General features: G+C 37.8%; 1 protein-coding gene across 2 annotated transcripts in view; it reads right to left on the bottom strand.

The window, feature by feature from the left end:
• The window catches only part of SLC36A4 (solute carrier family 36 member 4), a 50,410-nt gene that overhangs the window by 14,177 nt on the left and 10,055 nt on the right, over positions 1 to 26,178 (bottom strand). For both annotated transcript variants that reach the window (XM_036324711.1, XM_036324712.1), the window contains 5 exons: positions 25,564 to 25,659; positions 21,029 to 21,113; positions 15,369 to 15,596; positions 12,243 to 12,341; positions 9,281 to 9,450 (listed from right to left, as the gene is read on the bottom strand). In XM_036324711.1, coding sequence (XP_036180604.1) covers positions 9,281 to 9,450; positions 12,243 to 12,341; positions 15,369 to 15,596; positions 21,029 to 21,113; positions 25,564 to 25,659 — 678 coding nt within the window. The remainder of the gene's footprint in view (positions 1 to 9,280; positions 9,451 to 12,242; positions 12,342 to 15,368; positions 15,597 to 21,028; positions 21,114 to 25,563; positions 25,660 to 26,178) is intronic.

Here is a 26,178-nt window from a genome sequence, read left to right as displayed (position 1 = left end):
TTGTAGGACTCAGAGGATCACTGTAGAACCTACTCCCTTGGGTTATAAGGAATAAAATTATGTGTTGTATTTTTTGAAATTCTGAATATTTTATAACAATCAAAAGAAAAACCCAATTACTCTTATTTTGTAAGAAAGAAATTGGAGAGGAGACTGGATCGAATGAGCGGCAGCACTAGGGGTAATGACTGACGTTCGTCCCCTTTAAGTAGAAATGTCATTAACACCACAATCTTCCCTTAAGACGTCCACTTTCCCCCCTAAGAGGTCTATGCATAGGGAAGAGTACTATATTTCTTTCTTAGGAAAAATGCATGCATTCATTTTAAAGGATAAAATACCCCACTTTTGGTGAAGAAAGCCTCAACATTAATTAGGCTTTCAGCTTATTTCTGATGTCTTAAGACTCAGAGCAGTCAAGATTATAAACAGTTCTCTCAACTGTGGCCAATCAAGAAAGACTTCAGTAAGTTTCCCCCTAGAACGTATTCATCAAGAGGAAGAAAAAAAAGCTGAGCAGAAATAGATGTGAAACACTGCAAACAGCATAGTTGAGGAAAGAAGGAACTCCTTAAGGCTGGTAACAATAAATCATTAACTTTAAAATGATCTCAGGATATATTTCTCAGCTTGAGGTTTAAAGTTTATACACAAAATCGTCAAATTAGTTAAATAAAATAAGTGAAAGATGCCTGCTTCATATGTTCTGAAATGTAATTGTGAGAACTGAATGTTCTTATTAGTTTATTAGGACATTCCTTTTTTTTCTAATTATCTTTTAACTTACATGTTTTTAAAATATGGTTAACAATGTATTTTAAAATACATCATTATGCATATGAGTATAATTACTTTTCTACTGATATATAGTAAGTTGTACAGGCTAAGAATCTGATTATGAATACCATTTAATAATATTAATTTTATGCAACTACTATAATTTTGGTGTTGTACAGAATAAAAATGGGAAAATACAATGGTTTGGCTCTTTTGAAAGTGGGTGTACTAGCACATCATCATCCAAAGAACAGTAACATAGAAATAAGAGTGTTTAAGAAAAACACTTTAGTCTTTTAGAATCAATTGTTCCACTTCTGCTTGTTTTCTGTTTTCAAGAACCCATTAATTTTTATGTTTGACATCTATATTTTCAATCACTCTTAACTATTTTTCTCTACTCAAATTTTGTTCTCATTTTGGTGTTAAGTGAGTATCTATGGTAAGGGTCCATATGAGAATATACCCATTGAACTATCTAGACAAAGGATAAAAAATGTTCTTGAAATCAGGAATTTGTTTGAGGACATATAAGAACATCAAACCACTTGTAAGTAATGTGTAGTGTACATTAAACGTTCTTGAAAGTTAGAGACTATGTTTTATTCTTCTCTGTATACCCCCCCATGCACTTAATGATACTTATTAAATATGAAATTAATATTAATAAAAATGGGTATGAACAGGTTATTTTTAGAAACTATATCCATTCAATATCACAAATAAAATACTTCAAAGAGTAAAATGGCCTTGGCCAGTGTGGGTCAGTTGGTTGGGCGTCGTCCTGTGCAACGAAAGGTTGCTGGTTTGATTCCTGGTCAGGGCACATACCCAGGTTGCGGGCCCAGTAGAGGGGGTGTGCAGGAGACAGCCAATCGATGTTTCCCTCTCACACTGATGTTTCTCTCTGTTTCCCTCTCTCTCCCTCTCCTTTCTTCACTGTCTGAAAGTCAATAAAAAATATTTTAAAAAAATAAATAAAATGATTCTTGCTTGAAAACAAAATCTGTTATGCTGGCAGCAAAAAGACTTCATATCCGAGTAAAGAGCAGAAATCTATTTTTTAAATAATTGTTTTTTAGTCAATATATGAAATCAGATTTTGGGGTGGGGGAACAACTAAATATTGTCCAGTAAAAGCATTAGTTTTGAAAACACAAGATTTCAAAACTGGCAATGCTTCTATTCTTTCCCCACACTGGTTAAAAAAATCAATACTTAGTCTTAATTTATAGGTATGAATATATTAAAAATTTTTTAAAGCTAATCTAGGAAATAAGTTGTTGACTGATTCTTTCTCTCAAGGCTGCATACAGAAGCTACCCCTGGAAAGAGCTGATAACTCACTGTCCCTCTTAGACCCTTCATGATACACAGATTAAGAATCTTGGGTTTACCGGTAGCTCTGTTAAGCAGAAAAGAAGCGTTTATGAGGACTAGCTTCAATCCTTATCAAGAACCTCATTTCACTCTCAGCTAAAAAATAAGACAACTAGGATTATCTAGTATTCATCACTGGATTGAATGCTTTGAACCACTAAACTTTTATAGCATATTCACTAGAATGTAGCATTATGAGAAAGAGATTTTTACCTGTTCACCACTGTATCTCTAGTGCCTGTAACAGTGCCCAGTACACAAAAGGCATACAATAAATACAGGAGTAGTAGGCCAAAGTAGGCTTACAGTTAATACAATAATTATACTATCATAAATAATACAAAAATACACTGTTTCATGTACTCACAACTGTAAGCCTACTTTTGCCAATCCCTGTATCTGCTAGATAAATGAATTTGATAGATACCCTTCATTTTGAATTTAATATCCTATATAATAAAAGCCTAATATGCTAAGTGTCTGGTTGTTCAGTTGTCTGTTCAACCAATCAAAGAGTAATATGCTAATGATATGCTAAGGTTGCTCAACCGCTCACTATGACATACACTGACCACCAGGGTGCAGACACTCTGACTGGTAGGTTAGCTTGCTACTGGGGGACTGAGTGAGATGGGCCAGACACCACGCCCTGGAGCCTCCCCCGGTCCCTCCCCGGCTGGCCAACCTCCTGCATCCCTCCCCAGCCCCAGTCATGCACTGGTGGGGTCCCTTGGCCTGGCTGGTGCACTCTCACAATCCGGAACCCTCAGGGGATGTGGGAGAGTCATTTCAGCCCGATCCCATAGGCCAGGCCAAGGGACCCCACTGGTGCATGAATTTGTGCCCTGGGCCTCTAGCAGTTAATAATAATAGTCATTCCAATGAGGAAAGGCAGAGGCAGTTTGGGCCAGGGTTCTTAATTATAGGCAACCTTAATATTGGAGGAAGATTATTAAGAATTTGTGAAGGAGAGGACAGAAGGAATAGTCCAGAATATATGAATCTTCTTTTTCCAGTTTCCTTAAATTTATTTCTCTATTTATTGTGCCTCTTGCTGAGTCCATGCCTGCCTAAAAATTTTTATGTTAGGTTATAAACGCCTCAGAGTTCAACCCCTTGATTGCCTGGATCAATTAAGACATAACTTGATTACCTGTCACTACCCATCAGCTTTATTTCCCAGAATATTCAGACTTCTGGCTCCTGTATGCTATAACATGGGCTTAGACTTTGGGTTTGTTCTGTTTTTTTGGGGGGGATGAAGTAACAGTTTAATTATCTTAATAAATTAAAATGCCTGCCTCATCACTTCCCTATTTTTGGATTGAATTTTCCTATCCAGTACATGCTTCACCAAAGTACCACATGTGAAACACCAGCAGCCACCTTACTGGTTTTCAATGTTTGTATGAAAACCAAATACCCTTAATATTTCTTAGTAGAACTGCTATGTGTGCTGACTTAATGAGTAAAATGTGAATTTATTCTAGGCCAGTATTTTTCAAATTCTAATCATGACTTTTTTTAGTGAGTTATGATATCAATTGAATGGATTACTAATGTACAGACAGGAACTGAGAATATCAGGGGACATTGTATGCAGAATAACTAATGGTTTTTATTTAACCTTTCCCTTATTTCAATTTTTATGTGTGTGGAAGGAAAGCACCACAAAAACACATACACATACAGATACATATACACTTATTCCTATAGGCATTTTTCTATAAACCATATTTTCCTTTCTCACTATGGGTTGTAGTTTTAAAAAGCCACTAACTAAAGCCAAATAAACAGGCATAGTAACTGTGATAGAACAGACCTTGTGTTTCAGACTGACAAAAAGAAAGCAAGACAAAAACTGAACAAATGAAACAAACAACAAAAAGATGTTTGTTCCCATTATGTACACACCATAACTCAAGAGGACACAGTAATACAAAACCCAAATAAACACTATTTGCTATTTTAAGTCCTCTGGAGAAATTACATCACCCATACTCAATGATTACCATCGTCTCCACACCAGCATAAGCTAGAAATCTGCATCGTCTTATTTAAATTCCATAAATTACTGCTAGAGGAGTTAGAGAATATGAAATCCAAACACTCCAAAAACTAGTATCTGAAAGAAGGAAAGGCCTGTATACTGCTTCATCTAGCACAGCGGTTCTCAACCTGTGGGTCACAACCCCGTTGGCGGTCGAACGACCCTTTCACAGGGGTCGCCTAAGACCATCCTGCATATCAGATATTTACATTACGATTCATAACAGTAGCAGCATTACAGTTATGAAGTAGCAACAAAAATAATTTTATGGTTGGGTCACAACATGAGGAACTGTATTTAAAGGGCCAGAAGGTTGAGAACCACTGATAGCAGAATGTGGTTCTAATATTAAAGAGAATAAGAACATGACATTCACTTTCAAACACAAACTCAAAAAGCAATACTGTGCTTTTAAAGTCTCTGCTGTTAGTCGCCTAACTCCACATCCCCATTTTTTCTTCAGACTAATCTCACGCAAACTTCTACTTCAGTCTCCTTGTTGGAAAGGAGATTTCTTTAAGTTGAAATAATACATTGTAACATGTTAAAACCTGAGACCAATTGTGTGAAAGAACAGAATCTACATAAAGTGATGTGAAAATTTCAATCCAGATGAAAAGAAACATCATTTTATAGTCTGTTACTGTTGTTATCGTGACTTTATCTGTATCTATTTTTGAAATCCAGTATCAAGAGGGTCATCATTCCCTCTGTTCTGCGCCTGTAATTTCACCTCCCGCTCAGGGGCTCTCACAGCTCTAGGCTAAATGTGGAGCATGGCTCTGAAGCTTCAGCTTTACTCAAAGGTTCTTTTGAGGAGGAATTATTTTTATATAAAAAGCAACTTAGAGATTATGAACTAGAATGTGAAAGGTGTATTTTTTCAAACAGCATGAATGGATGCTGTGCTTGAGGCGGGCTATTTGGGGCCCTGCCCCAAAAGCTCCCAAGGGGATGCTTGCTCTCTCTCCTCTGCTACTTGGGGTTACTTTAGTGGGAATTTTGGGAAAACACTGCTAAAACATCACTCAACTAGGACTAGTGGTGGTGCCTTGGTTATGCTATCAAGTAACAGGAATACTACTTAACAAACTTTACTGAGTGCCTCCTAAGTGCTGAGCAATGCGCTAAGATTGTGGAGATGCATTATAAACATGGGAGAGGCAGGGTTCCTGCCCCACTGTGATGTTCTAGCTCGAAATTGTGGATTTACTTCATTGTCATTATTAAAATACTCTTTACTCTAAAAGCTAAATGCGATACATTGAACAATATTACTCATAACTACAGTGGGGCCTTGACTTACGAGTTTAATTAGTTCCGAGACCGAGCTCGTTAAGGAGCCGTTAACTCAAATTACTCTATCAACTCAATGCAAAAAATCGGTGGAGAGACAGCTGGTATCTCAAAAAACTCGTTAGTCGGGACACTCATAAGTCAAGGCCCCACTGTAGTTTGAAAAGATGACACCTTAGCAAGAGTGAGGGTGTAATAAGTTAGAGCAGTGGTTCTCAACCTTGGCTGCACATTAGAATCACCTGGGAATCTTTTTAAAATCCTGATTTCTGGGCCTCATCCTCCGGAAATTCTGTTTCTTTGTTACTAATGTTGTGGCCTCACCCGATAACAAAGAAACAGAATTTCCGGAGGATGAGGCCCAGAAATCAGGATTTTAAAAAGATTCCCAGGTGATTCTAATGTGCAGCCAAGGTTGAGAACCACTGAGTTAGAGCCTCTCTAATTCACACTTGCTTTATCCTGAGGCGCTTTCTAATTCCATCTCGCACAGCTAGCAGCTATTGGTTCCCTAGGCTCTTGTGGCTGGGCTTTCTACTCAGCCAACAGAGTATACTGAACATTCTCTAACTTCTGAGGCCCATGACCTGAAGCACAGGGAGGGAAGGGACAAAGAGACATACACAGTAAGTCAAGAAAGGAATCTTAGGTATAATCCCTGACTATTCTAGTTCAAACTTATTTTACAGAAGGCTATCACTGTTAAAAGACAAGCATCTCCTCTCCAGTGGCTATTATTTTAACTGCCCCAGCTACAGAGACCATAAAGAAATAACTACTTGCCCTAGCTGGTTTGGCTCAGTTGATAGAGCGTTGGCCTGTGGGCCGAAGGGTATGGGGTCCGATTCTGGTCAAGGGCATGTACCTCGGCTGCAGGCTCCTCCCCCAGCCCGGGCCCTGGTCGGGACACATGCAGGAGGCAACCAATTAATGTGTTTCTCTCACATTGATATTTCTGTCTTTCCCTCTCTTTCACTCTCTAAAAATCAATGGAAAAATATCCTCAGGTGAGGATTAAAAAAAAAAAAGTAACTACCGGCCACAAAAGCCATTATAGCTCCACAATGCAAAGAAATTACTCAATAGTTCTCTAAAGGAGAATATTTATCTTGACTTCCTTTCCTGTTTTTCCCAGATTTTGTGCCTTACCATACTTGCCCTAGGCATTCCTCTAAATGAAAAGCAGGTATCTAGCTAGGCTCTCTTGAATAGGAACTATGATCTAATAGTCCCTTTTTCATGAAGACTTGCAATTAGTTCCATTCTTATTAGAGAGGGGAGAGTGAGGAGGGGGATGCAGAAAAGGAGAAGGATCAACTAGAGCTACTGCAGGGACAGTATCACCCCGTCCGGAGTAAACTGTGAGTACCAGAAGCATTCCCTACTTATTTCTGCTCACTGTTCCTTCACCATGTTGTAAACTTCCTGAGGTCAGGAACACCTTAACTTGATGAGCATGCACATTCCCACTTCAGTCCCTTCTCCCTTAAGATTTTCTTTAAAAACTTTTCTGACTAAAAGTAGGAAACAATTAAGATTGTTCCACATATGGTTTATATTTGACATCAAAATTACTTGCCTAGCCCCACCAGTGTGGCTCAGTGGTTGAGTGTTGACCTATGAACCAAGTAGGTCACAGTTCCATTTTTGGTCAGGGCACATGCCCAGGTTGCAGGCTTGATCCCCAGTAGGGGGCATGCAGGAGGAAGCCAATCAATGATTCTCTCTCATAATTGATGTTTCTGTCTCTCTCCTCCTCCCTTCCCCTCTCTGAAAGCAATAAAAACAGTAAGTTTTTTTAAACTTATCTAATTTATTTATAAAATTATTTTTAAGATTTAGTCTAAATATTCTATGTGGGGAAAATGCCATTCTACTTTCTAGATATTGTATAGCAAGCATGTCAAACTCAAAGGCTAACACAGGCCAAATAAGGCATGTGGCCCATGGGCCCCAAATTTGACATGCTTATTGTATAGTATTTGAAAAGACTATACTACCATAATTTTTGGCCTTAATTCTCTTATAGTAAACTATAAACTTCTAGTCCATATTAAATTACTAGTGACCCGGTGCATGAAATTTGTGTACAGGGGCGGGGGGGGTTGTTCCTCAGCCTGGCCTGCACCCTCTCCAATCTGGGACCCCTTGGGGGATGCAATCCAGGACCACTGGCTCCTAACTGCTCAGCTGCCTGCCTACCTGATCACCCCTAACCACTCTGTCTGCCAGCCTGCTCGCCCCCAACTGCCCCCCCTGCCAGCCTGCTCGCCCCCAACTGCCCCCTGACCAGCCTGATCACCCCCAACTGCCCTCCCCTCCTGGCCCAATTGCCCCTAACCACTTCTGCCTCGGCCCTGCCACCATGGCTTTGTCCGGAAGGACGTCCGGAAGGTCTCCCGGTCTAATTAGGATATTACCCTTTAATTAGTATAGATTAACAAAAAAGAACACATTTGAAGGAAACAATTATATAATAAACTATAACATAGTTAATGAAATAATGCTAAACAACTATATATATCTTTTTTATAGAAGACATGCATTTGTTCATACTTTCATAATGAAATATATTTATGAAATATATGTTACAGGTAAAGTAAAAGTATAATTAACAGAAAAGATAAACCCACTACATGTGTGCCCCTTGTGCAACCTGGAAACTACTCTGGGTATCCTCTCTCTATCATGAATGGCTTCTTACATAGATTTATCCTGACACTAGTTCTGACTCTACTAAAGGCCCAGGATTCAAATGATTGCTGAATAGCAGAACAACCTTTCATCAGGAAGCCAGTCAGAAGATATTTAACATTTAAGGTTTCAAGCAGATAAAGAAGCAGTGTGACACTAATTAAATCAATTTAGCATGTATTCTCTGCCTTTATCAAAACTAAGTGATTATCTTCCATTTTATAAACAAGGGAGCAAGTATGCATGGTAATCCTTGCCAATATCTCTTTTCAATCTTCAAAAACCAATCTCTGAAAGAATAAAAGAACTATATACTGCTTCATTTAGTAGACTATGGTTCTAATATTAAAGAGAATATTAAGACACATTATTTATAATGTACTCTGTGTTCTGAAAAGATTTGGGGTATATATAATATTAAGCTGATCAGTAAAATAGTGGGGTACCTAAGTGACAGGTTATATTATTTATTTAAAGCATACATATCTTTAGTTTTTTGTGTGTATGGGTTTTTTTGTTTTTGTTTTTGTTTTTGAGAGAGGAAGGGAGAGGGAGAGAGAGAGATAGAAACATCAATGATGAGAGAGAAACATTGATCAGCTGCCTCCTGCACGCCCCCTACTGAGGATCGAACCCAAAACCCGGACATGTGCCTTTGACTGGAATTGAACCTGGGACCCTTCAGTCCGCAGGCCAACGCTCTATCCACTGAGCCAAACCGGGTAGGGCCAGGTTATATTCTTTTATCAGGAACTGGAGTTTTGGATTTTTTGGCAGTAAGAATAAGTGTTAAACTTTTTATTAAAGTGTCTATATTAAAAGAATCCATGTTTTACTCTTATACTTAACTCAATTTTGGAACAATCTACAATTTTTTATCTTTTTGAAAAAGCCCAAAAAGACCTGTAAAATCAAAGATGGTCTCCTCTGAAGATTATAAAAATATTCTAGATTACACAAATAAAGAAATCAGTAAAAATTCGTATGTTTAAACTATAAATCCAAAAATTCACCTTTATCATCAAATATTGGCAAACTATATATAATATACAAACTAGGATTGAGATACTCATAGCTACTTACCATACGTCTTGAGGAAGATTTAAAGTTATGCTGCCTTTGATTTCATCCTGAAAACACATATATCCTAAGGTAGCTAATGTTACATACAAAGTTGTAACAATTAGCATGCCAATGTTCAATGCTTGGGGGAAGCGTTTTGATTCTCTCATTTGATTTTCAAGTGGAAGGACCTAAGAAGAGAGTGCAAATAATACAAATCATTTAAAGCCATCTAGTTTCTTGTCATATATATACAAATGAATCTTTCTGTAGTTTATCTGAAAATCTTTTTCCTTTAAAACACTTATAAATGTTGAAGTATTTTATCACTACAGATTTTTAAACTCTTTAAAAAATTTAAAATCAGTTCTTAGTGGACAAACCTGTTTGTTTAAAAAATAATAATTTCCACACTTTCTCTTATTAACATTTTACACAACCAAAGTACATTTGTTAACAATTAAGAACCAGCACTGGTGCATTTCACTAGATTCTCCCGCCAAGGACACCCCACTGCATTTTGTCACCAAGCCTCCTTGGTCTCCTTGGGTCTGTGAGAGTTCCTCAGTCTTTCCTTATTCTTCATTATCTTGATAGTTCTGAGGAGTATCAGCTAGGTATTTAGTATGATGTCCCTCTATTTAGGTCTGATGTTTGACTAGACTGGGATTTTAGTTTTAGAAAAGGTTACCATAGGGATGAAGTGCCCTTCTTATCACACTTGTAATCAACATGAGTTATCACTGGTGAAGTTAATTTTGATCACTTGGTTAAGGCAGTGCTAGCCAGGTTTCTCTGCTTGTAAAGGTCTTTTCTTCCCCCCCCCCACATCCTACTCTGTTCCTTGGAAGCAAGTCACTCAAGGCAGCCAGCCCACACTCCAGGGACTAGGGGGGGATTAAGCTACACCTCCTGCAGAGGGAGCAGTTACATAAATTGTTTGATTAAATTATGTAATTATTTAATTTACAATAGTATGGATTCATGTATTTATTTATACTTTGAGTATGAATACAAAACACTGTTATTTATTTTGTTACTTATATTGTTCCAGCTTTGGTCATTGTAAATTCTGTCAGGTTGGTTTCTGTGTCCTGTTGACCTGCCTCCATTCTTTTGTTTGTTGAGCGCTTCCATACTTCCTGGCACTACAAGATGCTCCAGACTCATCTTGAATTTCCTTGCTTCAACCCCAGAATCAGCCATTTCTCCACGGAACTTTGGTTCTTTTGTTGAGAATGGTATCTAGAAATCAGGATCTGGGTGCTCGGTGTGCTTATTGCTATGGGGGTATCACTGCTTATGGGCCTCTCAGCAGGCAGTGCTAGAAAACATACGTAGAGCAACCCATGTGTACACATGTCTATAATTGCTTCTATATTTTTCCATCTGTATCTACTGTCTGTTAATTTAGTGAGATGAAGAAGTAATTTTTATTATGTAAAAAAGTAAAGGAAAAGAAAAAAGGCTAATTAAAATGTTAAGTTTTTAGGCAAATCTTCAGAGACTTTGGCCATATGATTTGACCATACTGTAAAGACACTAAGTAACAATAATAGTAATTATTTACTGAGAGCTTACAGTGTACCACACATTTTTTTAAAGGCTTTGCATGTAGCATCTCACATTATCCTCACAATAACCCTGTGCAATAATAACTCTAATATTCCATTTTTCAGATCCATATGGAAATATTAACTGGTTAACAGAAGAGAGGACAGGGAACAACTTGGGTGCTCTCGACATAATTCAGGCCTGAAATAAGGGGCTACCAGCAAGAATAGTGCCAGTGAAGCTAGAAAAGGGGGAGGGGAAGAATTAGCATTTAGGAAGCCTCCCTCTGTGTCAAGTCTCACTGAATAGATTTGGGGAAACATGGAAGAAGAATCAACATGCCTTAATTACTGACTGGAATGAGGAAACCAGTAACAGAGTGAAAAGAATTATTCCAATGTTTCAAGCTTCAGCTATTGAAAGTAAAATGAGAGAAATAGGGAAGTGAAAAAGTAAAGCTTAAGAAAGTATGTGTCAAAATCTGGAGTTGTTGAATTTGAGATGTCAGAAAAAAACACAAAAAACACTTAACTGTAAATATCCAACAGTTAACGAAAGCTTAGTAGGTAAAGACAGACATGAAAATCTGAATGAAACTGCCTGTAACGGTGGTAAGTGGAGCTGCAAGAACTTGTGAGAATTCTCTATAGGAGAATTCAGAAAGCAGAAACCCACGTGAAATGGTGTAAAATTGTCTTTTACATCTATTTTGTCTGTGGTTCATATTAACAGGTGTTTGTAAGTAGTTTTGCTCCCATAAGAAACCATCAGACTATGAAACATAAGCTACGGAGTAGAGAGCGATAGTCTATTTTCCACAAATCTACACATTCCAGGCTTTTAAAAAACTGGAAGAATCTTGAAAGGAATTATTTAAGGTCTTGAAATCCTCAGGATGCCTGTATCTCTTGGAATTACCCTTATAATGACATTATTTTTCAAAACAAACATAATATGCACAAATCTATTCATATTAGATTTGACTAATTTGACTCTTCTTATGAAAGAGTAACACTATAACAATTTCAATTCACTTCAAGTCATCTAGTCTATACAATATGATGTTTGGGATTTGAATATAATCCAGGCTTGGTAGAATAAATGGAATATAGATAAAACAAAACTGGCCATGAGTTAATGGTTTTTTAAACTAGGTTATGCTTACATAAAAATTCATCATACTATTCTCTAAATTTTGTATATGTTTGAAATTTTCCATAATAAAATTTTAAAAATCATCTAATATAAGGTCCTCATGTTACAGATTAAGATAAAGAGAATTAGAGTTTAAGTGATATGTCTAAGAAATGCAAATCATATTCTAGAAATAAATAGAAATATTAAAAACATACATTTTAAATGCAGCTAGACTACATAAATCTTTGAGTTGATTTAATATTGTAAAAAATAATAAAGACTGAATCCTTACCACTCCTATGCCTTCAAAGGCAAATACAGCAGTACCAAAAAAAAGTGGGTATTTTTTCCAACCAGCCACTATTGGAAGGTTGTGGGGATCTGGCATATTCTGGAGAAAGAAAGAAAAAAATAAGGCACGTTACATCTGTACTTACTTTAAAGAATTTTAAATGAAAGAGCAAAATCACACACTTCCCAGCTTTACAGCAGCAAGAACAGGGTGTGGCAAAAGTAGGTTTACAGTTTGAGTACCCAAAACAGATATTATTATTGTATTATTATTTCATTATTGTGTTATTTCCATATGAACAAATGTAAACCTACTTTTGCCCCACCCCATATGCATTACAAAAATGAATAATTCTTTCAATAAGCACTTGAAGCATCCTCTGTTAAATGTAGCCAAGCTGTTAGGATTCCACTGCCAAAACAGTTGTTTTCCTCATGCCCACACATTCCATCTGAGCTAAATGCTCCTTATTACCTGTTTCCATCTGCAAATCCCAGGCTGTTCACACTGGGTATGGATCCTACCACAACAGGAAACATATAAGCATACTCAGGGACTGAGAGCCATTTAATCAGTTATCAACAAAATTCCTTCTCTATTTTCATGGCTCAGTCTCTAAGACACCTGGCTCCAGACTCTGACTTTCTACCTCATCATGCTGTGCTGCTCCCTAGCCCGGGTCCCCCATTTTCAGGGTGTTAGTCTCTGACCTGACAGCTGACATGAAGCTTATTACTTGTGCATATACCTTGACTCGGGCTGCGATTACCTGGTCCTGACTCATAGCCTTGTTCCGACTCTCACTATCTGAAAACTTACAAACTGCACATCTTGTTCAAGATCTCTGGCTCCACAATGGCCACTTCTTCCAGCAACTCCAAGTCTCCTAGTCCCTACTCTCCTAGTCCCAACCGTGTTCTCTGCCTTATCTGATTGCAAGGGGAATTCAAGGCCTAAGAAATTGAAGTGTGAAAGCACACAGGTAATTTGGGAAATAGAGAAGTCTAGAACATTTGAAACTTAGGTAGAATTGTGTGATTAATGGAGATACATGACTAAAAATATAAGCTAGAGTCAGAATAAAAAGGGTATTAAAGTGTTTGGATCATCTGATAACATTAAACTGTTATTCAATGCTCACACTGCCCCTTCTATTTAAGGAACTTCCTTTTCTGCTCCACTAACTCTTCCTCGTTCAGCTAAGGATCATGAACTCCAGGAAGTCTTAAGATATTCCTGCCTGTCCCCTTCCATTTGTACATGCTATAAGAAAGAGCCTACAGGTTTTGGAATTCGGGGGGCGGGGGAGGGTGAAATATCCATCCATCATAAGAGAATCTATAATCACTGCTATTGGGAGATTTCAGAATAACTGCTTTGGCAGCAATACGCAAGATGGATTGGGTCAGGAAAGAAAGAACAAAGAGTCTCCACCTTTCTTGAGTCCTTGGCCCATCTGAGAGATGAAAGCTGTATAGGTGCCCAGGAGAAAGCACACACATACAGCGAGAAACTCATTAAATCTTACAAATAATTTCAAGGGATTTGCAGAATCCCTTGAATACATTCTTTTAAGGGAAGTGGGTTAAGAATCCCCAGATTATGAACGATGGAATCAGTTGAGGTTAACTGCACAGTTCCAATAAAGAGGTTACAGACTAATGCAGTGTCAGTGGACTGAAGTGGTAGCAGCAAATAAAGGCTCAGAAGTGAAAGAAAACTATAAAATTACATCTATAACCCCATCTCTTGTGATTGAATCAAATCTTAAAGGAATAAACAAAACACTAACAAGTTTTTAGGCAGTGTACCAAGGTGTGACCCTAAATCGCACAACTCTAATAGGTGAGTATTACTACCTTTGGAAGCCATACCATAAAGCCCAGAAGCACAGTTACCAAGCTTCAATACCAGATCTAACTATGAAGCCTGTACTTTAAACCTCTAGGTCACACATGGGTGCAATCAGCAATATCCTCTAAAACAGTGGTTCTCAACCTGTGGGTCGCAACCCCTTTGGGGGTTGAATGACCCTTTCACAGAGGTCGCCTAAGACCATCGGAAAACACATATCCTATATAATAAAAGGCTAATATGCAAATAGACCAAAAGGCGGAACAACTGAACAACTGAACAACCAGTTGCTATGATGTGCGCTGACCATCAGGGGGTGTGCGCGGAACATGGCGGGCATTGGCTGCGGCAGGATGTGGAGCAGGTGAGAGGGGGTGCCAGACCAAAGAGGGGTGCCGGTCGCTGTCATCCAGGCAAGCCTCTGGTGGTTACTGAAAATTCTTTGCTCCCATGTGCCACGGACCTGCCCGGTGCTCGCACCTGCTGCCAGCGCCAGCTCCACTCGTACCTGCTACTGGCGCTGGAGCCACCACTCACACCTACTGCTGGTGCCTAGCACCAGCCCTGACTGCTCAGCGCCATCAGCGGGAGTGAGCAGTGGGTGTGAGCAGCAGCTGCCACCCCGATCACCCCTGAGGGCTTCACCTCCCGCTGCTCCTGAGGGGTGCTCGGGCAGTAGCTGCTGCTCACACCCAGGTGCAAGTGGGCCAGCGCCATCAGCATGTGGGAGCAGAAGCAGCAGGAGCAGGGCTGCCAGCAGACAGGGGACCAAGAGCCGCAGCCGGAGGGCTGGGTGGGGGTGCGGAGGATGGGCCGAGACCCACCCCTGTGCCCACCGCAGCCTCACGGCCCACAGTTCCTTTTAAGGTGCATGAATTCATGCACTGAGTCCCTACTTGAATACATAATTACATATTGTTTTTCTGATTAATCATATGCTTTAATTATGTTCAATTTGTAACAATGAAAATACATCCTGCATATCAGATATTTACATTACAATTCATAACAGTAGCAAAATTACAGTTATGAAGTAGCAACGAAAATAATTTTATGCTTGGGTGTCACCACAACATGAGGAACTGTATTAAAGGGTCGTGGCATTAGGAAGGTTGAGAACCACTGCTCTAAAAGGAAAGCAACTTGTTCTGATTATCTCCTATGTGCCACATGTGAAGCAGGGGTCTTCACACATCACTACTTTTACCTCCAAAGTAAACAAAAAATTTACTTGTTAAGAAACATATGACAGTGAAAACTTGTTAGACTTACCCTAACAACGTATTGATAAATTATCACAAGACTGACGGCCATGGAAATGTTGGCAAGGAATGAGAGCATGAACAGATTCTTCAGCTCACGAATGAAGACCAAGAGAATTAAAAATGGAAGAAAGCAAAGCATATATATCCTTAGGTCAATACTTCTTCTCTCACATGGATTTGATGAATTGGTGCTATTCAAAACAAGCGCTTTACTCTCCAGGAATCCTTCATGAACCTACACAGGATTATTAAGAGAATAAGAAAGAGGGTGGGAAAAAATTTCCATCAACTTATAATCATAAAAGAAACTTATGATCTATACATTCAGTGATAAATTCCTTTACAATATTTACATTTTAAAAGATGCTCTAGTTTCCCAGAAATAAATATATTAAATTTAAGGATATTAAAATAGGACACTCTTCTTTCAAAATAATTTTTACCATACTGTGAACAGAAAAATGACTAGAAAATGAGGAGGGTGGATTTACTAACTCATTTTGAAGCTTTGTGACTAACCATGATGCTTCATGATCCTGCAAAGGCTGAATCTGCGTCTGAGACCATCAGAAGAGGCGGCTTATTGTCTAGAACGGCCACTGGTAGGCTACTCAGCTTGCTTTCTTCACAGCAGAAAGTTCCAAGTGCCTCTTAGAAATGTGCAGTGGCCCAAATAAAATTTAGAAATCATAGTAGCTTTAAAACTGTTGTAAAAATCAATTGTTTTTACATGATCATCATATCCATAAGTATTTATTAAGAATCCACTAAATTCATTCATGGCCATATGTTAGACAGTAGATAAATTTTTGTCAAAGAAAAAAACCTTCTTTAAGATAAGTCAACTTTACCTTAAAATTTATTCAGCCACTTTTATAAACTAATATTCAGTTTTCAAAAGAGATACAATGATTTATAGAATCCATGTATTAAAATGTGTCTCAGATTCAATTAATCACATAACCCAACTCACTAATATAGTAATGAAATGACAGAACACTTTAAAAACAATTTAAATAATACACAGCAGAGACTGATCTTACCATAATTTAAATACCAGTGAAAATCTATTTGCCCCCAACACTGTACCCTCTTTTGAGCATAACTTATCAAGTTTCTGAATACATAAAATTTCAAGAACCAGATACTATACTAATAAATAGCAAGTATTTTTTATTTATTTATTTATTTTTTAAATATATTTATAAATAATATTGATTTTAGAGAGGAAGGGAGAAGGAGAAAGAGAGAAACATCAATGATGAGAGCGAATCATTGATCGGCTGCCTCCTGCACACCCCCTACTGGAGATGGAGCCTGCAACCCAGGCATATGCCGTTGGCCAGAATCGAACCTGGGACCCATCAGTCCTCAGGCTCTATCCACTGAGCCAAGCCTGCTAGGGCGAAGAGCAAGTATTTTTAATAGAGTACTTTCTATGTATCTATACAGCATCTCATTTAATTCTCAAAACAGCTCTCTGAGGTGGGTGGTAGTATTAATTTCAATTTATAGTTGAAGAAACTGAGGTTTATGGAGGGTAAAAAAAAGCTTACATAATTTCAAGTCAGTAAGTGTTGGTTGGAGAATTCAAACCTAGGCTTGAGACTCCAGAATCTAGCTTGTAAGAGCTACATGTTGACCTGATAAAATACTGCCACCCTGCCCAAGTAGCCACCTGGCTTCCCCTCCAACATCTCTCTCTCTACATAGATTAAGTATTAACAGGCCAACAAATCAGAAGTTCAGAACAGATTCTCATGTGATTAACAATTCAAGTGTTAACTTTAATTTTATACTTAATAATCCACAATAAACACCTAAAAATGTACAAATCATCTTCAACTGCAGGGAATATATCTACTAGTTTTAAATTATATAGGCAATTTCTTACTCATACTGGACTGTCAGGTTACACCATGCACCATTTAAGAAATGTATAGCTTACATTAATCTTGTAAGTGGCCATCAAAACTTTGTATTTTATTTTCTATCATTTGAAATAGAAGCTAAACTGGTAATCACAATATTTGGCTCTTAAGAAGATATTTTATTTGTTGACTCAATTTTCTCAGTAGTCAAATTATTTGGAGCCAAATACTTTTGCATCAAAGAAGTAACTCCAATAACCAGATTAGATGTTGATCAAAGTTAGGTGCTAACAAGGATAGCTGGCAAGAGAAAAGCAGTTACATAACCAGTTTTAAAAATGGTTTTTTGAATCATGAGGTGCTTGGGAATCTGAAATTAATTCTATCACAAATATCTCATAATTTAGTATTCTTTGGCAGAACAATGATTATAAAAATTTTCAGGATTAAAAAATAAAATAAAAGTGTAGATACATACCTAGAGCAAGATTCAGGTAAACATTTGAGTCCTTTGGTGCCCTCTAGAGACAGAGATTGGCTATCTAATAGGACTTCCTATGATCTCACATGTTTACCAAAATGCAAAACACTGAAATAAATATTATAAAATAAAATTACTAAATTCAGTTGTTTCCAGTTAGAGCTCAAATTGACTAAAAATCACTACTTATTAACTTTTTTTTCAATTATTCAGTAATCTAATGGTTAAAATTCCAAAGCAGGTTATGTTTTTTAGCAAAGCTAAAATCAAAATCAAAGCCATAATACCCTACATTTGTATGCTGCTTGACAGTTTACAAAGGCTTTCACAACCCTTTTGTCAGCTGAACCTCACAATAAGGGAACCGGGGGGGGGGGGGGGGGTTATTACTATTTCCATTTTACAAACAAGGAAACTGAGACTTGAGTAGGGATAAGGGGATCTTACCCAATGACTGCGTTAAAACTGAGAGAGCAGGGATTTGAATTCAGATCTTTTGACTCTAAAGTCCATACCAAATCTTTTTTTTAAATCTAATATCCCTTCCCAACTCTTCATTTCTCATAAGGCCCATATATACTATTTCATCTCTCTGAAATGTTCTAGAGTATCTTAGAGTAAGAACCAAGAGGAGCTATAACCACAATGGACTAAATCATGGGGAGCACTATGGCTTTTTCACCTCCCAATTGTCCACGGTGGTGTAATGAGACAGCCATATGGCAGCTGCAGAGCAGGAGGTTCACACATCTAAACCCTTCTTTAGTTTGATGAAATACTACACTTGCAATTTTATGTGGATTAAGGCGGTAATAATCTTACCGTTTTTAACTGTAACAGTAATAGTAATTGGTAAGGTCTGATCAACCTGTGTGTTGGTAAAGTTTGATCAAACTACCAGAGACTGCTATCAGATGTGAGAGCGCCTCTGGAGAGAGTGGAAATCTCTGATGCTGCTGTTTCAGTGACCATCTGTCTGCTGTGCCGAGGTGACATGTTCATCATTCCTTTCCATTTTTCTCAAGTCTCAATGTCTTTCTTTTTCCATGTTGCCCTTTATTTCTCACAAGGCCTTTCATCTTTCTATCCATAACAGGCATTCTTCTTACCTCCCAGAGCATCACTTTTCTACCTGGTGTTCTAGCACACGTGCAAATGAGTTAAATTCTTCTATTTACCTTTGGAAGCAACTGATAGTATTTTGTAGGAGAACGTCACCAATCCTAAGCTTCAGATATTCATTTTATGTACTTTATATACTCTTTATGTCACACACACACACACACACACACACACACACACAACTAAAATCAGACAGTGTTCTGTCCAGTGATGAGCAATGAATATACTAGGTGGCAGCTGTGTCAAACTTAAATTTCAACCTAATTTATATGACTTAGGGCACATTACTCACATATGGCAAGACTCAGTTTCCTCATTCATAAAATGAGCATAGTATTTACATTACATTACAGAGTAGTTATAAAGATTAAATGATATGTCATAGCTTATAAATATAAAATTATAAGGCATCATTAGCATTATTCATACACTCAAATCAACCTTTTTGGTTGCTCTCTTAGGAGATAATAAAAAAGATAGAGTATACTACCATGTTGCACAATCCTAGAAAAGCATCATTTCCATTGTATTCTACATAAATGATTGGTAAGATGATATCTTATCAGTTCTTGACAATAAATAGCCTCTCAACTGAGTTAGTAGTCCTAGAAAATTGCAACTTGTGAAGTTAACTACTTGCAAAATTAAAAGCACATCATCTACAATGAATAATGCTAATAAAAGCATCAATTCTCTCTTTTATAAAAGGGGGTTTGATTCAATAAGCCTTTCCAACAATAGACATCTAAGCCAGTGGCTTTAGCAAACTATGGCCCAAAGACCAAATCCAGCCTATTTTTGCAAATACAATTTTACTGAAATACAGCCATATCTATTTGCTTATGTAGTGTTGTTTACAGCTGAGTTGAGACAAAGGCCATATGGCCAGCAACACTGAAACACTGAAAATACTTATTATCTGGCCTTTTACAGAAAAGTCTGCCAATCCTTGATCTAAATATAAAATAAAGTATTCTCTTTTTTTGGTGGTTTACTGTTTATTATTCTGTTCCTCCCCAGTTCCTCCTGCACGTAGGGGGCTCAAAATGTTAATGAAAGATTCATTATGATTTGGTATATGAAGTAAATCTCTTCCATCCGACTTGCTTACTTATACTGTATGACACATTTTATCAGTTCTTTTTTCTCTTTTTTTTTTTTGTCAATCTACAGCGGGAAGGCTGGGGAGGGTTGGGGGATGGGATGGGGGGGTAAGAGATCAACCGAAGGACTTGTATGCATGCATATAAGCATAACCAATGGACATAAGACACTGGGGGGTAGGGGAGACCGGGGGAATGTCAAGGGGGGGAAAAAGAAGGAGACATATGTAATACTCTTTGTAATACTTTAAGCAATAAAAAAATAAATAAATAAAATAAAAAATAAAGTATTCTTTATACTTAGAAAAATGAGTCAGATATACTTATATGGATACATACGGGTTCTTTAGAAAACAGTCACATTATAATTTTGCATTAAAATACCTAGAAGACAAGTACTACATATTACTATGTAAAATGCCTAGTATTGCACCATACACATGTGGATCATAAACTCTATTAATTAAAATAAAGAAAGAGCAGGGTGTAATGTAGGAATTATAAAGGCAAACTACCAGTAAAAGCACATAAAGAAATGTGCTCTGTCACTGTTTTGATAGAGGAGCTTTTTTATTTCAGTGCTTTGCATATTTGTTCAAATCAACAGCCTCTATTAAGACTGCAAACCACTTCCTCTTAAAGCAAATATTTACATATGGAGAAAATTAAAGAACACTGTACACTCCTGGACATAGCAACTTTTTAGACCATGGCAATAATTGTTGCATTTTAGTAATGTCCACTTTTGTACTTCACTCTTTAGGCCGCTGGCTAAAGCCTTATATATGTCTTTATAAAGCATCAACATAAAGAATATGCTCCCGAACATCTGTGTACCTAAAATTTGAGTAGCTAAGACTCAGTAAATTATGTCCTGTTCTGATCCAAACGAACAAGCATTATTGATATAATGATAAGAAAAGTAAGATCAGCAATAGCAGAAATCCAACTAAAGAAAAATCTACAAAGAAACATAATTAATGAAAGAAACACATTTGCATATTTGGCCATGGCTTACTCAGAGGAAACATGATGCTATAATTATGGCATTGGAAGAAAATGATTTCAATAACTGGAGAAAAATACTTACTTGTTTCACATTTTCAGCTAAGAAGACAATATAAACACTACAGAATCCCAGCTGTGTTATCACCAGAAAAAAGTCAACCACACTCCTAAAAAGACAAACCCACAAATGAGTATTAATAAGAGCTGCTGAAATATCAATATATATTTTCTTTTAAACTACTTAAAAACATATAATAGACTATATTCTTTTCACATCCTTAAAATAAAAATTAAAATATTTATTTTCTACAAAAAGCATACTGTTATGATCAGTATATCACTACAATTATTATTGAGCAAAAGAATGTTTCATTAAGTTAAAAGGCCAAAATTTTCCCATCACTTATTTCTGAAATTCAACAGTTTGTGAGTACTTATAAAATAATTTAATGAAAACATTTCTTCTTTTAGATTAAGCACAACTCTTCTACTTCTCACGATATTTTTCAGATTAACCCAGTGTATTTCCCAAGCCTCCCAGCTTCATGTCATTTGCAAATATCATGAGCATACTCTCTACTATCAAATCACTAATAATATGGAATAGGAGAGGACTAAGGCCATGGCCCGAATCATGCCATCGGAGACCTCTTCAATAGCTTAGCTCTGTTCTTATTTTCTAAAGCGATATCTATAAAATTCCAGCTACATAAAATAGCATAGGAGGAAGGGAAAGGGGTATCACCAAATTAGCATTCTTTGGGTATGGCAGTTGATCAAGTCACAAATTTGTCTACATGTTAATATATAGCCCATATTTCTCAATCTTTTTCATCCTCACCCGAGGATATTTTTATTGATTTTAGAGAGAGAGGAAGGGGGGGGGGCATCAACGTGGGAGAGAAACATCAATCAGTTGCCTCCTGTATGTGCCCCAACTGGGGATCAAACTGGCAACTTAAGTATGTATCCTGAGCAGGATTCAAACCCACAACCTTTTTGGTGTACAGGACAACACTCAACCAACTGAACCACTAGGCCAGGCAATATTCTCAGTTTTGTTCTGGGAACAGTAGGTGACTACAATGGCATGCACCTACTAATTCACTGTAGTCTCTCATGTGACCATCATTGTCAAGCTGTCAAATAATCTGGTCTACCAATCTACAGACCCTCCTTCTGCCATTTGAAACTAAAAGAGCCCTTGCCTAGATCTTCATTCTGGCCCTATCTCTACAGTTCTCCGTGGTTCTTCAGGTACCTCTTTTGGAAGTATTCTTGGTACCCTGAAATGAATTCAAGTTTCTTCTCTCTGATGAATTAATTTAAGTATTCCCCTTAAGGTCTCTTCATTCATCTTTGACTTTAGTATCCCACCAATAATCATTCCAACCACTTCTATGTGAAGCCATTCTTTTGATAGAAAAAACAGACACAGACGCCTCTGGACTGGAGCAGGAGGAAGAAGATACAATTATTGGGGCAAATCCATAGGGCCTGAAACTGTTTTCTTCCTTTTCCTACTCAGCATATCAAAAACTCTCAGCAGCTCATAAATACATCTAAATTCCTGAAAATCCCTAGAAAGGCCACATTTAACCATAAACCATTAACACTATTTTTCTTTTTTTTTCATTAAATCTTTATTGTTCAGATTATTACATTTGTTCCTCTTTTTTCCCCCCACAACTCCCCTCCTCCCAGTTCTCACCCCACCCTCCGCCCTCACTCCCAACCCACTGTCCTCATCCATAGGTGCACGATTTTTGTCCAGTCTCTTCCCGCATCCTCCACACACCTTTCCCCCCCAAGAATAGTCAGTCCACTCCCTTTCTATGCCCCTGATTCTATTATAATCACCAGTTCTTTCTGTTCATCAGATTATGTATTCCCTTGATTTTTAGATTCACTTGTTGATAGATGTGTATTTGTTGTTCATAATTTGTATCTTTACCTTTTTCTTCTTCTTCCTCTTCTTAAAGGATACCTTTCAGCATTTCATATAATACTGGTTTGGTGGTGATGAACTCCTTTAGCTTTTTCTTATCTGTGAAGCTCTTCATCTGACCTTCAATTCTGAATGATAACTTTGCTGGATAAAGTAATCTTGGTTGTAGGTTCTTGGCATTCATCACTTTGAATATTTCTTGCCACTCCCTTCTGGCCTGCAAAGTTTCTGTTGAGAAATCAGCTGACAGTCGTATGGGTACTCCCTTGTAGGTAACTGACTTTCTTTCTCTTGCTGCTTTTAAGAATCTTTCTTTGTCTTTTGCTCTTGGCATTTTAATTATGATGTGTCTTGGTGTGGTCCTCTTTGGATTTGGGGTTCTCTGCACTTCCTGGACTTGTAAGTCTATTTCTTTCACCAGGTAGGGGAAGTTTTCCGTCATTATTTCTTCAAATAGGTTTTCAATATCTTGCTCTCTCTCTTCTTCTGGCAACCCCATAATTTGGATGTTGGTATGCTTGAAGCTGTCCCAGAGGCTCCTTACACTATCTTCATATTTTTGGATTCTTTTTTCATTTTGCTTTTCCAGTTGGGTGTTTTTTGCTTCTTCGTATTTCAAATCTTTGACTTGATTCTTGCGATCCTCTGGTCTGCTGTTGGGAGTCTGTATAATATTCTTTATTGCAGTCAGTGTATGCTTAATTTCTAGTTGGTCCTTTATCACAACATCGAGGGTCTCACTGGATTTCTTGAGGATCTCACTACATTTATCGGCGGTCTCACCAGTCTTTTCGAGGGCCTTCCTAAATTTATCGGCGGCTTCTAGACAGTTCTTGAAGCACCTTAAAAGTGTGGTTTTGAACTCTATATCTAGTAGTTTGCTTTCCTCCATTTCTGTCATTTGTGTCCTGTTTCTTTGTCTCTGCATTTTTTATGCTTTCTTGGTGCACCCCCTGTGGTCTTTGTGCACAGTCTTGTTGTAGTTAAAACTTGACTGTTGTAGGTAACACTGGGGGGGATTTGACCTCCAGGCCAATTGGTTGTTAGAATCAGCTGTGTCTGCAGCGGGAGAACTTCTGTCCTGATCTCTAGGGAAGTGCTAATCTAGCCTCTGCCTGAGGCTATCCAGCAAATGCCTGCGTGCAAGGCTTGGGCGGGGCGGATCCCAGGGGATCAACGGGGGGGGGGGGGGGGCGGAGCGAGCAGTTATGGCTGCTCTCAGTCCTGCCCTCAGAGGCTCTGCTTCTCAGTGTCCCAGCAATTGCTGCAAGTACCTCGGAGAGAAAGCTGCCCTCGAGTTCCGACCGATGCCAGACAGTCCTGCTTCTCCCGTTTGAGTCTGGGTCCCCAGAGACTCGCCCGGAACTGGAGCTCAGAGCCTGAGACTCCCTCCCGATTGAAAAAGACAACCGTGCCCTCAGCCGTCAGTTCGCTCCGCATGCGCCTCCGCACCTTAGTATTTTACTTCCGCACCACACCTCCTCTGAGTCTCGGTATGCTTTTCTCTTTCCTTCTAGTTGTAGAATTTCCACTCAGCCAGCCTTCCTATGGTTCTGGGTGATGTCCGTTCCGTCTTTTAGTTGTATTTTTGAAGTGGTTGTGCGAGGCAGCAATCTCCGGTGTTTACCTATGCTGCCATCTTGGTTTCTCGATTGATTCTTGTATGTGTGCTGACCTGGGACTGAACCCACATTCTTGGTGTTTTGGGAAGATGCTCTAACCAACTGAGTTATCTGGCCAAGGGGTAGAAATCTTCAGAGGACATTCTAGCCCTTACAACACTATTTAATCTATTAATAGAGGAATATGCAAATTTGCCCCTTACAGCATTACTTCACCACAGGATCAGCAGGCTGCGTCCCCACCCTCTGCTCAGGCAGCTGCAAGGCCTCTTCTTTTAATTTTCACTGCACATATCATTTGTACCACACTCAGCATTTTGTTGAACACCTATGCTTATTTTTCCAGGGCTGTATTCATCTCACTTTGATTAGCCATGTCCACCAATGATAGAGTTATATTTAACCAATAAGATAAGAATATCCTAAAATGCATACTTCAGATGTTTTCTAAGCATGTAGCTAAACAGCATAATTTTCTTTGAAATAATGAGATCACAACTTTTTTCTTTTCCTTGAAAAATGATTGAACATGATTATATCATACTAGAGGCCCGATGCATGAAATTCATGCAAGAGTAGGCCTTCCTTCCCCCAGCTGCCAGCACCGGCTTCCCTCTGGCACCTGGGACCTGGGCTTCCCTTGCAGCCCCATCTTAATCCGAAAGGACGTCTGGTCTAATTAGCATATTATGCTTTTATTAGTATAGAAGTTTGCCAGGTGCTTCATAAATATTATTTAATATTATTTAAACTATAGTTTAAATAAATATTATTTAAACTACTGTAGTAAGCTTGTGAAGCAAGTATTATTATAAACTCATTTGATAGTGAGAAAACTAAAACAAAATAATTTGTCCAGGGTCATAAAATTGAAAAATGGTAGAGTTGAGATCTGATCCCAAGTCTGTCTAACTTTAAAGATTATGTTTATTCCCCCAACTTTATCATACTTTTATTCATGTATAAATTAACAGCATTTATAGGTTAAAGTACTTAAAATTAATGTAATTTCAATAACCAGATATTAATAATATAGCAAGCACTTACCGTCCCCATGCTGCTTGCTTCTGAAGACAACTCCAAGGACTTACTTCCATAGCAAAGCTCACAGTGTCACTATAGCCTAATGTTGACTTTTTAAACCTGTAATTTAATGACATACATGTATGTGGAAAAAAAAATTCCAGTAGGTTCATAAACCCTTCCCTCTAAAAGACATCAAATAAATGGGAATTAATGACTATAGGGCTATTCCCTGACATTCTTTTTGAAATTTCAAGATCTGCATAAAGTATGTCTAATGAAATTTAAAAATTTTATCTGTCCTTATTACCAATATATTAGTTTTATTACTGTTGAAGTTTATATATTTGTAGAATTCATATAACAATAGTTGTGCTTCACGGATTTAAATATTTCAATTACCTAAAAACATTGTTCATGCTTAAATTATTAATTTTAATGACTAAAGCATTCTTAGAATAGCATTACTTAATACATCTGTACAGGGCTTTACAATATATTTTCACATAACCTATCTTCTTTAATCCTCAAAGTAGCCCCATGAGGTAGGTATTATTTCCCCAAGTCCTCTTTCCCACTTTTCTTTCAAGTATACATTGTTATTTAAAAATCATAAATGACTTGCCCATAGTTTTAAGA

The sequence above is a fragment of the Myotis myotis genome, unplaced genomic scaffold, assembly GCF_014108235.1.
Source record: "Myotis myotis isolate mMyoMyo1 unplaced genomic scaffold, mMyoMyo1.p scaffold_m19_p_10, whole genome shotgun sequence".
NCBI lineage: Eukaryota > Metazoa > Chordata > Mammalia > Chiroptera > Vespertilionidae > Myotis > Myotis myotis.
The sequence above is the reverse complement of the archived record's forward strand: the minus strand, read 5'-3'. Positions and strand labels throughout refer to the sequence as shown.